Source organism: Tasmannia lanceolata, unplaced genomic scaffold, assembly GCF_043159265.1.
Source record: "Tasmannia lanceolata isolate RefF3 unplaced genomic scaffold, GAP_Taslan_0.1 ptg000037l, whole genome shotgun sequence".
NCBI lineage: Eukaryota > Viridiplantae > Streptophyta > Magnoliopsida > Canellales > Winteraceae > Tasmannia > Tasmannia lanceolata.
The window spans coordinates 55,985,880-56,001,364 of NW_027518714.1; the positions used below are offsets into that span (position 1 = coordinate 55,985,880).

General features: G+C 35.8%; 1 protein-coding gene across 1 annotated transcript; it reads left to right on the forward strand.

The window, feature by feature from the left end:
• The first annotated feature begins 4,619 nt into the window (after positions 1–4,619).
• Positions 4,620–13,770, forward strand: LOC143861948 (uncharacterized). The gene is made up of 4 exons (XM_077372917.1): positions 4,620–5,582; positions 5,750–5,800; positions 5,901–5,973; positions 13,352–13,770. Exons 1-4 carry the CDS (start codon positions 4,957–4,959, stop codon positions 13,505–13,507), a joined length of 906 nt encoding a protein of 301 aa, XP_077229032.1. The 5' UTR covers positions 4,620–4,956; the 3' UTR covers positions 13,508–13,770.
• Positions 13,771–15,485: the final 1,715 nt, after the last annotated feature.

Sequence of the window (15,485 nt, forward strand, 5' to 3'; positions counted from 1 at the left end):
TAGAACATTTTAACTTTATTCTAAAATTCTAAATACATGTGTACAAAACATTTTAACCTTATTCTAAAATTCTAACTACATGTGTACAATGCAGGTAAGACTTAGGACACTCAAATGGACGGTCCGATTCGAACTAGATCTGCTCTAGACACTGGAAGTAAAATTCAAAGAATACTCAATAAAACCTGACCAAAAAGGAATCCAAACGGAGTGAATCATGCATATCTTCTATATATCCTTGAAATTCTACAGTGTGATAAAGCAGAAATCCAAAATTTACAAATCTTTCACAAAACCAGAAGCTCATGCATGCATTCACGACCATCAACAACACCCCTTTTTTCCTCTCCACAATCACATGCAATCACTAACTCTCCAACTCATTACACCCCACATGCAAATCCACTCTCTGATTGCATTTGATTGTGGAGAGGAAAAGAGGCTGTGTTTTTGGGTCACCTCCTCTTCCCTCTCTCTCTCTCTCTCTCTCTCTCTCTCTCTCTCTCTCTCTCTCAAGAAAGAGTGTAAATAGGGCTTGTGTTTTTGGCCCATCTCTCTCTTTATAGAAAGAGTGCAAATAGAGCTTTGTTTTAGGTCATGCTACTTTCCTTCTTTTTTTCCCCTGTATGGTGTTGATGAATGATGATAATTATGATGGTATTGATGATGGCATGATGACGACTAGGTCTAAGGAGATTAAAAAAGAATCACCCATTTCTTTTCTTTTTAAGTAAAAAGGTAGAGAGAGCCACTTTCTCTAATGGAGACATGCCCAATGAAAGCTAACATGAAATTGGGGTCCCCCTATGGTACGGTGTTCATATATAGTGCGTAGACTCTCTTAAAACCAATCAATGCCCATCTCTTCCACAACTTGTCATGCGTCATCAAAACATAGCTACCTCTGTTTCATTGCTCACCTGCATTCATGAGGGTGCATGCACGACCCACGACGTATACACCTTAGTACCATACATATCTATCCTTCCCTTTTGTAGTAGCTGGGTTGTTGCTTTGTCGCAGGCCCTCATTTATACCCTCTCTTTCCCAAGATTTCACACACCAGGTGATGGGTATAAATTGTATACACTAGACCTCAGTGTATAAAGTATCTTTCTTGGTGTATAAATTATACACCCGTTTGTTATAGTTATTCAGATATAGTGGATCTTATCTTAGGATCTACGGTGTTAGATTGATTTATTTTATTTTAAAAAAAAAAAAAATTTTGGGAGGGGGTGGGGGGGGCATTTATTTCCACCTAAGTCACAAATATCATTCTCGAGAATTTCTCGGTAAGTGAAAATCTAGGGATATATTATTTCTATTTTTAATTTTTTGAATTTATATAGAGAAAAAAGATATATATAAAGAAAAAGTATAAAATAAAAATATCATAAAAATATCGTGATATTATCTTGGTATTATCGCAGTGAATGAAAATATCGCTATATTTTTTAAATTATCGGGATTATTTTTGGATTTTGTCGTTTTATCAAAATGTCACCATAAAATCACTATATTTTGAAAACATGGTAGATATTTGTGACAGATTTCAACTAAATCTTGGTTGATTTCCACTAACAATAATTACTTATATAAAGTACTTAAGGATAAGCATAGTAAGAGATAGAGAGAGATAAGCGGGGAATAATAGTCCAAATCTAACCTATCTAATACCTTAGATCCAACGGAGTGATCCTCTAGATGGGATATACTCCTACACTATTGATCTAGGGTTTTAGACCATTTGTCCAGGACAAAAATCAAACAAGTCAATTGTTCCTAAGGGCCCGTTTGGATGCCAAGAAGATTTTGATTTGAAATTCTCACATTTGCAGCCCTTTTTGCGTTGACATTTGGATCCCGATCAAATCCTTAAACTTCCAATTCAGCGACTGACAGTGAAAAAGATCAGATTTCCAAATAAGCTGTGGAAATAAGAAATTGGAAATCCACGGATCTGGCAGTTTCCTTCACCCACTTGGCTCCTCAACCTCTCTCCTGTAGCAGGAATTACCCCTTTACCTCTCTGTCTCCCTCAACATGAGCTGGCAGATCTATTCATTTTGTACTGAAAACTCAATTCCAAATCCAAATACAAAATCTGAGGTATCCAAACGGGCCCTAATTGTTTAGACAAAATGTGCATCTTCTAGACTGTTAAACATTAGCTTCAATATATGATGGTTACAACATCCTAAGTCGTAAATGTAGACGTCAATTTTATGAAAGACACTATTTGCCTCTTACTACATCCACTTAGACAAATACCCCATTTTCAGAAGAGAACGACTGTGTAGAAAGTCACTTTTATGATCAATGGTAGAAGGCAACATGAGTCCTACAAGGAGGCATAGGAGGTTGTATATTTGTAAGATAAAGACCTTTGATCTTGTAGAGCGACTCACATGGGGATTACATGTGTAAGACAGATCAAATGTTTATCTTTTCTTGGCTTGATAAAGACATGTTGATCAAGGGCCAAGAATTATCAATTCAAAATGATCTCAACGCTCGGATTCAACGTTCACGTACCTGAGGTACGTCGACATGGGGCCTACTATGTGTCTTTGAGGAAGGAGTGTTAAAGTCACATTGTTTTCAGCATTTTTCTTATCAAATTGAGCAAAATAAACCCTAATTTTTCCATGATTGCAATGGTTTGTTAGAATATAGATCAAAGGAACCCTAAAACCTTGTGTTCAGTGTGAAATAGCTAGTGAGCTCTATGGGCCTTTGATTAAGCTCATCAAACTAGTATGAAGAAGAGCCCAACTGAGTCTACACGTGTGCCAACTTTAATATGTTTTTCATAGCCTTTGAAGAATCTTGATAGGCACTTTTGGGTAGAAAGATATCTCCGTCAAAACTCTATTGCTTTCATGCTTTCATTCCAAGCTTAATTCATTCCATGCCCATGCAGACATCAATGCCACCAAGAAAGATAATATAATATGAACTATAAAAAAAAAACCCATCTTTATTTTCATATATCATAAATCAGAAACAAAGGAAAAAGACAACGTTTCTTTCAAAACCCTAAAAGTTTCAAAATCAAAACGTTTCTTTTAGAGAGAGAAAGGGATGGGTTTATATGTAAAGTGATCAGCTTTTCAGGAAGGGAGCTGAAAAAAGTGCAAACAACCTTTCATTAAAAAAAAAATAAACAATTTAAAAATAGCAATGTTAATTAGAAAAAAGACTTTTATTTATTAGAAAAGATTAACCGGCACGGTCAAGGCTAAAATGCGCCGAGGAAAGAGGTAAACTTCTACGTGTTTGACATTTGGGTGGGTGCACATGCGGGGTACGAGCCTCGGGCTACGAGCCAAAAATACTTCGCATGAAAGTAAAATATTTGATTTTTTTTATTAAAATGACAAAGTGCCCTTGTTTATAAAATGGACAAAAATATTTTTGATAGGTTTTGCCCTCAATCTCCTTTGTACCATTTATTTGGTGGGCCCTACAATGGATGTATGGTCCATTGTCCCCAAATTGCAGCTATCAAATCACATAAATCATGCAATCAAATGAGGTTTGGCCCTTTCAATTGAATTTTTACACAACGAGGCACACCCATTTCAACAGCTTAAAATACACATCAATGGATGTTAGGATTGTCCTTTTGGCCTAATTTTTGGGTTAAGATTGAAATTGAAGCCTACTAGATTGAAGGTTTGATATGTTGTGCAAATGTCTTGTATTGTCTTGTATTCAGGCATTATAGAGGTATGGACTAATGGGTATTTCGATAATTTTATTGATGTAGTGCCATTGATATATAAGCCGCATATTAGGATTACGGGTGCTAGGTTTTTCTTTGAGTTTTCTTAGGAATGAAGATGGAGAGTTTTCTAACCGTAAACCGGTATAGTGAAACCCTTCTCTTGTGGAGGTAGGGACACTGATAACCACATAAATCTTATCTCTTTGCATCGTGTAATTGTGTTTCTCACATTATTATTATTATTATTATTATTATTATTATTATTATTGCAAGTCATATTTGAACCTACTTGAGAAGGTATTTCTCAGTTTTCTACAAGATCAATCAAAGTAGGACCTAATATTCCCTTGTGGGTATGTATCAATATATTGCAATAAGGACTTCTCCTATGAGTTCTGTTTTAATCGTCTTTTCTTGGGTTACATGTTGATGGGATGCTTACAACTTTGTGGTGAATCATAAGAAAAGATCAAATACATGGCTCAAATTCGACGGTTGAGATCAGAAGGAACCACCTATTCGAATAGTTGCTAGAAAACTAGCCATCAATAAAGCACGGGAATTGATATCTGCACTCCTTTTGTTTCAATGATCACACTTTTTCTAATTATCTTTTAAAGCCTGTTACAATTCACTACGATGCTCTCAATAGCCAATCAGAAAAGTGGTTAATAAAGTGCGCACTTCTCAAAACATAGAGTGTTGATATCAATTCCAAGACTGTAAAGATGATTGTATTACAACGTGAGGGCTTCAATTGTGGTTTTCTAGCCAAGGGAGGGATGCCTTTTTTTTCCTTTTTAAAAACAGGTAGACAAAACATATTTTTCATTTTCCTAAAGTCAAAAAACTATTCTAACTCTCTTAAATCATAATTATAAAAAGGAAAAGTATAACTGACTCTCTCTCTCTCTCTCTCTGAAATTTTCATCTCTCCACAAGCCTCCAAGCAAAGAGAATTAATGAAAAGGGAGATCCAAAGGCTTTCTCCATGTTGTCTTCGAAAACCATTTCAATGACAGAAAAACCAACAACTCATATCTTCTTTATGGGCTCCTCCTCTCTCCTCCAGTCCCCACTTTTGAAACGGTTCTATGGCTGTAGAACACACCTCTAGATCCAAGTTTCGAGACGTTTCAAATGGCATCACAAGGTTATGTTGCTCATCTCCAACAAAAGGAAGCAAATAAACATTGGGGGCGAAAATTCCCTCTCTATTCGATATGACCATGGTTCCTTCTCGAAACTTCCTTCAACACAAACAACACTGCACCAACTATGGAGGTGGAGGGGGTGGCTCTTTTGAGGGCCGTGCCGGGAAATTTGAATTGAGATCTGATCTGGGTTTTGATTATATGGCCGAAGAGGAGTCCAGAACGACTAGCTCTTCGAACCAAAAAGATAGACAAGAACAAGAAGAAGAAGTAAGAGATGAGAGGTGGCTACAATTAGGCCTTGGAAGCCATGTGAATCAAATAGAAGGATCTTCTCATAGGGGAAGATTGATAGAACTCGACTTATTATCGGAGGCGGTACGAGCTCCGACACCGGCCTACTCGGCTGAGTTCCAAGCGCCACAACCCATTATGTATCAGCACCAATTAATGAGCTTAAATCCGAGCCAAAGAGCGGAGATTGCCTGGGGTGGATTCCGGCAAGGCCAGTGGAATCCGATGGCTTCGAGTTCGACGCCCTCTTATCAGAGGCCATTTCAGTACCCCTATCGAACGGTTTCGGCCCTCCCGGCTGTCGATGTTGCCGGTCCGAGCTCGTCTGATATGAGAGTCGTAGGCGTACCGGCGAGGCCACAGTCTGGTCTTTGGTTTGTTCTACAAGCATCAGAAAACCAGTAAGTAGAAAATCACCCAAAGGACATATATGGAGAGAGAGAGAGAGAGAGAGAGAGAGAGAGAGAGAGAGAGAGAGAGAGAGAGAGAGAGAGAAATTATCATGCCCAGTTTTTTATTTCTTTAATTTTAATGAGGATATGATTGGTAGACTTGGTTTTTAATGCAGAGAAAGAGAACCCATTTTGCCTCAGATATCCAAGAGCTACTTGAGAATCAAGTACCTTTTTTTCTCCATATCTTCTTTTACATAAATTTCTCCATGAAGTGGATAACCAACAAGTGTAAATTATCTTTTTTATTTTCTTTGTATTTTACAGAGATGGGAGGATGCCAGTCCGGTTATTGATGAAGTACTTGGCCAGCAAACTGGGTCTAAATAACGAATCAGAGGTATTTCAAGCCTTTATTGCGTCTGTTTTTTCATTTAAATGCTAATATATAGAAGTAGTTGGTTGGTACTGCTCTCTCTCTCTGCTGAATATTAGGATATTCACATTTCAGTAGTGAAACTGACAAAAAATTACTTTCATGGGAGTAGTTGAAAAAGAGAGGAAAACAAGCCCATCTCTTAAACCATTAATTCAATAACTGGTGTGTATATCCTACATGATTGGTGTTAGAAACATGAAAGAAACAAGATAACTAAAAGGGTTCTTTTGGGGAATCTATTTATTCTTGTAATAAGCACATTTAGGTAGTATGCATTTATCTAAGTGACCTTGTTTCACATCTAACAGCATGAATAACCTTGAAAATGCCCTCCTGTTCTAGACCCATCTTTATCAGGTTTTGGTTTGCCAGAATAAACTTACGAAACCCAAGAGAAAATATATATTTATTATTTGCCTAATCACTCAGTTGTTAATATTACTTACATGGTGTTTGGAGACTCCTTGTTAGTCACATACAAGCGGTCTAGAAATGGATTTTGGTGGTTGGCTTTTGTTATGAGGTTTTACTGTTTTCTTTATGGTATAGAAAGCTTGAGTTCTTCATACATATACGAAAGTAAACTTTTATTGTTTTGGCTTCTGAAATGTAGACTGAACTAGGAAGAGAGGTGGTAATGAAAACCACCATTGCAGAGATATCCTATGGTAAGCTTCTATTAGAAGGACCATGAATATCAAGTGTCTATAAAACTAAAGGTTAGAACTGAAACACTGGTGGCTAAGGCCATTTTATGCCTATTTTCATGTGTAACTAAAAACCATCTAACATGCTAAACATGAAAGATGAATCCACATAAACCGTTTGTGATTCATGAGGCAACACTACATTTCTAAACGCTTACAGCCCCTAAAATTCATTCCCCATTTGTAAAGCACTTTTATAATGGGAGCTGATATCTTCACCCACTTGTTTTGGCATTGCACTATCTTTTTTAATTTGAAGTTGCTGGCTAAAAAATGGGAATAGTTTACCATTAAAAAAAAAAATGGGAACAGTTTAAAATAAATAGAGGGATTTCAATATCAAAATAAGGGGGTGAGAGCATCATGGTCCCTCTCGAAATTGCAAAAATGTAAGACAACATGGGGGGTCTGACATACTCATAGAGAAGGGAGTAGTGCAGAGGGTGCTCTTGTTGTAAAAAATGGCACCTTGATAGATGAGTTTATGTCACTTTACTACCTGTACCTATGTCCCCAAAATTCATAGCTTTTTTCTTCTACATAGTGTATCACAGTTTCTTAATTGCAGGGTCATTGATTGAGCTATTGTGTCATATCTAGTTTCATGACAATAGGTTGACCTTTTCCATTCACCCCCAAAACAGATGCATGAAATTGCATAACCTTTTCAAAGAGATGGCATTGCTTCCTTTTTCTATATTCTATCACAATAAGGCTTTAATTACCTCAATCAATGGCCGTATACTAAATACTCCTTGTACTGGTCATTAAGAAACTGTGTCCTTGAGATTGCCCAATCCTTGATCTTGCTAGAAAAAACTGTGGTTGATGGCGATCTATGAGAATCCCAAGATCATTTCCATAAGTCATAGTCATATTGACACCAGTGTAAAGTATGCAAAACTCAATAAATGTTTGGATAAGTACGTTTGAACTAAAAAACAAACTATAGTACTGCTTTGATTCTAATATCATGGCCTAAACTGTTCAACGAATTGTACTGCTTTGATTTTGGGACTGATATAAAATGAATGTGGTTGTTATCTAAGACCAAAAAACTGTTGCTTCTGGATTTCACTTGAAGTTGATGACTTTAGACAGCAATTCTATTGTCCTAGTCCTACAATACAACATATGCCCCTTGGAGATCAAAACATTGTTTGTTGTTTCATTCACTGAGTTTGAAAATAGCACATACATTATGGGTTTGGTAAAAAACTCCTTAAAATTAGGCATGACACCCTATATGTAAAAAAGTGAAAGCAAACCAAATAAAACTAACTGACATGTTGTAAAATGGATCAACTTATGGGTGTTAATACCAGTCCCAATAGATTATTGCAATAGTTAATAGGAGAACCATATTCATAAAATCTATTGGTTAGTGATAAACTTGTATTAGGAAGATAATCTTGGGAACGTTGCAACAAATCTTGCTCCAACTATACTCAATTAAAATTTCCACTTACAAGATATGGTTCTCTAAATAATGGCTTAACTTCATTCTTTTGCATATCATCAAATTGCTCATAGGAAAAGAACTTGCAATAAAAAACATTGTTACGCATCTTTTATATATATAAATAAGTATATTAGAGAGAGAGAGAGAGAGAGAGAGAGAGAGAGAGAGAGAGAGAGAGAGAGAGAGTATAATTACTTTTTATTGGTTTCCTAGTATATATAGTTAAAACAGTAAAGATTCAAAAACTTTGAAGCTATTTGAAGTTATTTATGCAAACAACCAATTACTCCGAAAGCTTAAGCCGTTAGACTTTGTATAATTCAATCATTACTTTTTCCACACTCCCTCTCATTTATGGCTACAATTTTTTTTGCCATATATATATGTGGCACATGTGGCCCCTCTTTTGGTTGGCTGTACACATGGATTTTTATTATCAAGGAGTTGCTGGGTTTTAAACCAAGACATGCCATGAGGCTCTGATATATACCATGTGACACAACCAATTATTCCAAAAGCTTAAGTTGTTAGAGTTGGTGTTATTTATTCATTTACACTTTAACAAAAAAAATTTGAAACGGAAAAAAAAATATAAAAAAAAATCATTCACTTTAACAATTTTTACCTATCAAACATTATCATCAAGAAGTAAAGCTTTTCTTGAAACTCCTTATGTGCATGTATTTAATATTTCCTGTAGAACTGAACAATTTACTAGAGTTGTATAGAAAAATATCAATACATTTCAGAATGAAAAGAACCGATGATATACTTTGATTGAATAAGCACATTACCCTATCATATATACATTTGAAATAATTTTCATTATAAATTTTTTTATGATCATAGTCACTTTATAAAGATCGAGTTGTTGATTTTGAACCAGCATGCATGTTAATTATTAAAACTTTAATGGTTTGTTTAATGGATTGAAATTGGAAATTGTGAACACTATGCGAAGTGAGAAAATAATTCTTTTTCGTGTGTTTTTGTGTGTTTGTGTGTGTGTGTGTATCTCGTCTTTTGTTACCAAAGCTATTTTATATTTCAATCACAATTAAGGTTATTCCTAGGATGACTAGCTCTTAACATTTAAGCCTATTGGAGAGTTAAAAAGTCCATTGCTTTTAGTTGAATCAATTCTATTCGAATTTTTTGTTATAACACAAGTTCATAAACCTATATGCATCTTACACCTTAAATTGAAGTCGATCAAAGTTAATTAGATAAAAGGAAATGTCAGTAGGATTTTTGCTATCATAGTATATCCCTGATTAGTTGTTTAGATTCTCATGATATTCATTTTGGTGCCATTTAAATGTTACAGAAGTTCTCTTCAACTAATAATGATAATGATATATCATGAACATACTGGTTTTGTTATAGTGTACGTGATGTAGATAAGGTTTCTCACCATGTGAAATTTCTTTCTACATTTAAATGTGCTATTTCCGACTTTGGTGTCCAAATTTGGTTAAGCAAACATCTATATACTTCGATCAAGTTTCTTTATGAAGGAAAATCACCAAAGATATAAAGTATCATACTACACATAATTACATTGTGTTTATTGAATAGGGGTATTGGTCTAAATTTTCCTTTTCTGTCTCGCTCTGTGTGTACAATAGCATGTATAAATAAGATAATTTCATATAAAGTTGGATTAGTTCTATATTTTTGTTATGGGAGATGATTTTTTCAACTCCCCCCCCCCAAGGATTATGCGCCCCCTTTTAACGTGAATAATCCTTGGGGGAGGGGAGGGGGCGGAAAAATCATCGCCCTTTGGTTATCCATTTGTAAATTATAGATACTAATTTTTTGTGCTAAATTTATTTGTATATTAAGGTTACTAGGTTTGTAAGAATAGCATAAGAAGGCCTTCTAATGGGGGATATTCGTCCCTGATGATGATGTCTTGAATCAAACTATAAACTCTTAGGTTTCATATTCAACCTCAACTAGATTGCCTAGAGTAACAATATGCTTGATTCTAGTAATTATGTTCAACTTCTAATATATTAAAATAAGTACAATGAATTTTTATTTGGAAACTATTCGTCAGTAGAATTCTTCCCTCACCTTAGACATAGTATATATCATGTGATAGTGATTACTAGTTAAAAATCCATTTAGTTGGTTACCAAGAATTTGCATAATCATCATTCTTTTTGCTTAACATATTCACATTGCCGATATATTTTGTTTCCAAAGGTCAACTATCTTGCCATTGGTTCTTCATATCTTTGAGATCTTTTATAATTCATGGAAATTATTCTACTATAGCCAGATGATGTGTGTGAATGGGAACATGTAATCAATTAAGAAAAATTACGCACTTTCCCTTAATTGGTGCTCCAATAAACATCACCTTACACACATGGTTTCCTTGTAAGAACCCAATGATAAGGTCTATGTATAGATATGTTTTCTGTCATTGAAGGCATGGAAAAATATCCATGTTGACCTTAGAATACAAGTGTTTACATTTAATTTCTCTCTTGATGGTTAAATACAGTGAACAAAAGCTATGAAAAATTATTCCAAGGACATGAATGACATTTTAGGTTGTAGGAAACCAAAGACATGTCTTCTAAGTGTGGGTAGGTTTTCACATGAAGTGCTTTGACTTCTCAGCCTTGGATTATCTACAACTCTTGATTATCTTGGACAAGATTACACTCAATTACATATAAAAAAAGGTGATAGTAACACGACTCAGATCCAATCCTAAGGTGATAAATCATCGCATGGGGACCCTCTAGTTCGTGTGGCTTCTCCAAGACTCTCCATCTGCATGCTTCGAATGGCCATCGTACCTAACATCATGCTTTCACAAACCTCAACTTAGCTTTCCGACAGCTAGATAGAGCCCACATTAGCCCTTTAGGATTGTGCTTAAAAAGACCTAACAAGGCCTCAAGTGGTGCACTTTGCTGGAATAAATTAAAGGTCCCATCTCCTCATCCACAACCCACAAAACATATATTTTACGTTGGAAGAAAGCAATGCATGAGGGGGAGGAAATGATAAATCTACAACAGAATCATTCCAAGTTGGAGAATAAGAGGAAGGACATGGAAACATATAAAAACAAAGACAGTTCCCATATGGGTATTTCTTAAACTCTATTCTAAGTCTCATGGAAACATAGAAAAAAAAACAAAGACAATTCTCATATGGGTATTTCTTAAACTATATTCTAAGTCCATGAATGGAATGCATGGAGTATAAAATAAATAGAAAAACCTCCCCATTGATGTGATCATGGCCCGGAAAATAAGGAGGCGTGAAGAAGTTGTTTAGGGTTTCTAGGGCTTTTACAAAGTGTATAAAGAATAAAGTTGTTTTGTGATGGAATATTGACACAATTTTTTGCCTTGTATACAAAAACAAATGAGAAAAGAGGTAGTAGAAGGAAAGGAACGTGAAGGAGACGTGCATGAGATTCTGATGGTATGTGTTAGGTGAATGACAGAAACACAAGAAGATGAAGGGAATAAAAGAAAGGTCGATTCCTTAGCGTGCTTATTGGATTTGCCACTTGGAAATTGATAATTACACCCCCATTGAATAGGAATCATATATATATATATATATATATATATATATATATATACGAACATGCCCAATGGGGTGTACGAGTCAACGGATTCTGAAATGAAGATAAGGGGTGTGTCAATATCAAAATCTCCCAAAAGTAAAACGTACGTTATGAAAAGGAAAAAAAATCTGCAGCAGTATATTCATGATTTGTTTTTTGGGTGGCTTACGGGCAAAGTGTAAGTGGTGGCATGATTAGAATTCGGGCAGGACGGGCAGGTGACCTAAGGATTACGTGGGGTGGAATCTCACTTGAAGTAATCTCAAAAAAAAAACAAAGTATGGAGGAATTTGAGGGGTAAAGCATACGTTAGGGTTAGAAAAAGAGAGGGAGAAAGATGGGGGACGTAAGAAAACGTAAGCTAGTGACATACAATAATAGAAAATCAAAAAATATTTGACAATATTGTAAAGTAATTAAAAAAATATTGAAAAGTAATTAACTATTAAATAGAGTAATTAACTATTAAATTATGCTGATCTATAAAATTAAACCATGGTTTTATATTTCGACCAAAATAACCAAATTTCGGATTTCGGTCAGTCCCGAAACCAAAATCAGCATTACCTGAAACGTTACATGATTTCGACCGAAACCCAAACCGAAATTTGAAACCTTGTCATCAACTAGTAGCAGGGATCCTACAATTAGTGGCCCTGCACATGAAAACCATCACTAGATAGAGTAATTAGCTATTCGATTTTGTTGATCTATAAAATTAAGGTGAGACGGATTAGTTGTAGCCATCTGATCATGATCGGGTGGTTCTCACGTTTGGAGCTCATCGGATTAAGTCGATCTAACGCGGGCCTCATCAACCAGTAGTAGGGGGTCCCACAATTAGTGAGAACCATCGAAATTAGCTGTAATTTTGAAAAAGTTAGTTTTTGTTTGTAAATTTGTTAGAAAGGAATATAAATGCCAAAACTTTTCTTTTATTTCACCACTAATCTTTGCTTACAATGTAGATTTGGCTTTGTTTTTTCGATTCATGCACTGTCTCTCCTTTTTTCAAAACTTTTTCCATTTGTGACGAAAAAACTAATAAAGAAAGGGGTGTGTCTATAAAAACAAAGGGGTTTAATAGGAATCACATTAATGAGTGATATGTAATGATTGAGATCTTGAAACATAACAAGCAATAAATTCCATTGACTTTTGTAATCTACCATTACATTTACATTACTTTTGGAAGGGCATTTTTTTATAGACGTGGTGGTCTTTATCCCGAATATGATATTTCCACCACTTTTCACTCTCTCCTACCCCCATTTTTATTGCCCACGATTACTTTCTAATTAGCTAGAGCCGGCCAATCAGACTCTTAATTATAGAGGAGTTGAAGATACCAAAACAAGGGGGTAAAATATCACCTCCCTTTTATATATTTGCATCCTTTTCTTCCCGAACCACCCCCAAGTAGTCATAAATGCACTTGAAGAGGGGGTGGTCAAGGGAAGAAAAGGGTCGAATATATCACTTCCCTTGTAAAAAAAAAATTACCATCTCCAAACTTCAGTTGTATCTTATTGCTGTGTTCTTTTTTTGACCTTCTTTGCATTTCAGATAGAGATTACATGTAGAGGGCAACAACTTCTACCTTCCATGTCATTGCAACATGTTCGAGATAACATATGGTGTTCGAGGGAGGAGGTGACTTTAGTTCCGGACACCCCTACTACCAATCACGTTATGCTTCTACACTATGGTAGAAGTGGTTAGAGAGGATAAATACCATTTCTCAGTGTTGTATAATTAAATACATCACCCACTCCATTTCTTTCTTTTATTTGTTTTTGGCTTTTGTTTTCTTCTTCTTTTACTTCTCTTATTCATTGAGGAAGTAGCTTGGAAATACCACCATTTAGCTGGCTTTAGGGTTAATAACATCACAACAGGTTGTATTTCCAAGCCATATATCCAGGCTTGATATTCTTTTCTTTTCTTCTCTTCAATTTACTAATTGAAATTGCTGTTTTCTAGATTATATGTGATTCTCTCACTTTCTGCATATGTATGTGTTGGTGTGTGTATATATCATTTTTACCCCCCTTTCCAGCATTTCCACCTCCTTATTTGTCTTTTTCCTAAAAATGGCCGCATTTCTACCTCCTTTTGTATGCCTTTTTCTTCATTTTTCAGGAAAAGACAAGAAAGGGTTGAAATGATGAGAAAGGTTTAAATATCATTTTCCACACACACACACATATTCTTGACACCCATAGATTTAGGTAATTTTTGCACCATGTCAATTTGTCATATTTGATTTGTTTTTACTTCAGTACACATGACAAATTGATACAGAAGGATGTCCATAGATGAATGATCACTAATGGAGATAATGACTTCACAGTAATTAAATGGTATTGCCTACCAAGCAAGTGATACTTTGATAAGGAGTACTATGCTATACACTGTGACACAATGTGTACATCATTTGTGAAAAAAAACTGTAGCGGCCAAAACCAATATACCACCGGCGAATACACAGAGAAATCAAAGATCTTGCGTAATAAAATGGAGACAATATATACCAACAAACCCAAACCACAACTACTAAAGGGAAGCAAAACAAACAATCACAAGAAGACAAGAATATACGTGGTTCACCACAATGGACTACTCCACGGACAAGGCAACTTACAATCCATTATTTAGAACTAAAATAGTACAATATTACCTAACACCAGTAAAAGCCACTGATAAAACCCTTCTCTCCAACTTTTTATGCAACCACAAAGCAACCCTCAAATTTCTACATCGAGTATGATCCCTTTGGAAAATCCTCCAACACTATGCTTGACTAGCAAAGAAGAAAACCGAATGGAGAAGAAGAAGATGGTAGCCAAGAACAAGGAGAAAACCCCCCTTTTGCTTCACCACAAAAAGCCTCCAAGAGCCCTAGAGAAAACCCTCTTCTTGCCTTAAATTTCTCCTCAACTTTGAGTAGAAGAACCTTGCTTTTGCTTCACCACAAAAGCCCTCTCAAAGAGCCCAAGAAAAAACCCTCTCTTTGCCCTAACCTTTTCTCCTCTCAAAGCCTCTCAAGTTCTCACCCTTTTTTCAACCCTTTCTCTTTTTTTTTGTATTCACAACACACCCCACGTAAAGGACAAGTGGGACCCACTCACAAAAAAAATGAAAAAAATAAAAGAAAGACAAAAAAGGTGATTATACATCACCATTTCAACAATCTCCACCTTGATGCATACCAAGGCTTCCTTCTTAAAACCAAGACACTTTCAACCGTTTGTCAATTCCACCAAATCCAATGTCTTGTTCTTTAGAAGAACTTGCATTTCTTCTTCCATATCCTTTGTCAACCACCATGTTTGTAACATCATCAACCACGGGACCTCCTAATAACTTGTACAAGAGCCCAACCCAGACTCTCTTCATGATCACAGGAGCGCTACAAACTTTAAGGACTCCATCTCCACCCGAAAAATTGCAATCTTCCAACTCCAAAGTAGTCAAAGAAATCAAACCTTTTGACATATCCGGAACATGTTTGGACATTTTCAAGTGTGGATCATCCCATCAAACATTCTCAATCGAACCGAGCCAACACCAAGTATTCTAATAGTTGAGTTATTTCACATCTTCACCAAACCTCTTTCGCACGCCTCATATGTGCAAAACCAAGATCGATGTGGTCACATATATAGGATGGGTAGCTGATGTGGACCAGGTTCCCGAT

Coding starts and splice junctions, on each gene's coding strand:
- LOC143861948 (XM_077372917.1), top strand. CDS start 4,957: ATGACCATGGTTCCTTCTCGAAACTTCCTTCAACACAAACAACACTGC. Junction 5,583..5,749: donor CTACAAGCATCAGAAAACCA/GTAAGTAGAAAA, acceptor TTTTTAATGCAG/AGAAAGAGAACCCATTTTGC. Junction 5,974..13,351: donor GTCTAAATAACGAATCAGAG/GTATTTCAAGCC, acceptor TTTGCATTTCAG/ATAGAGATTACATGTAGAGG.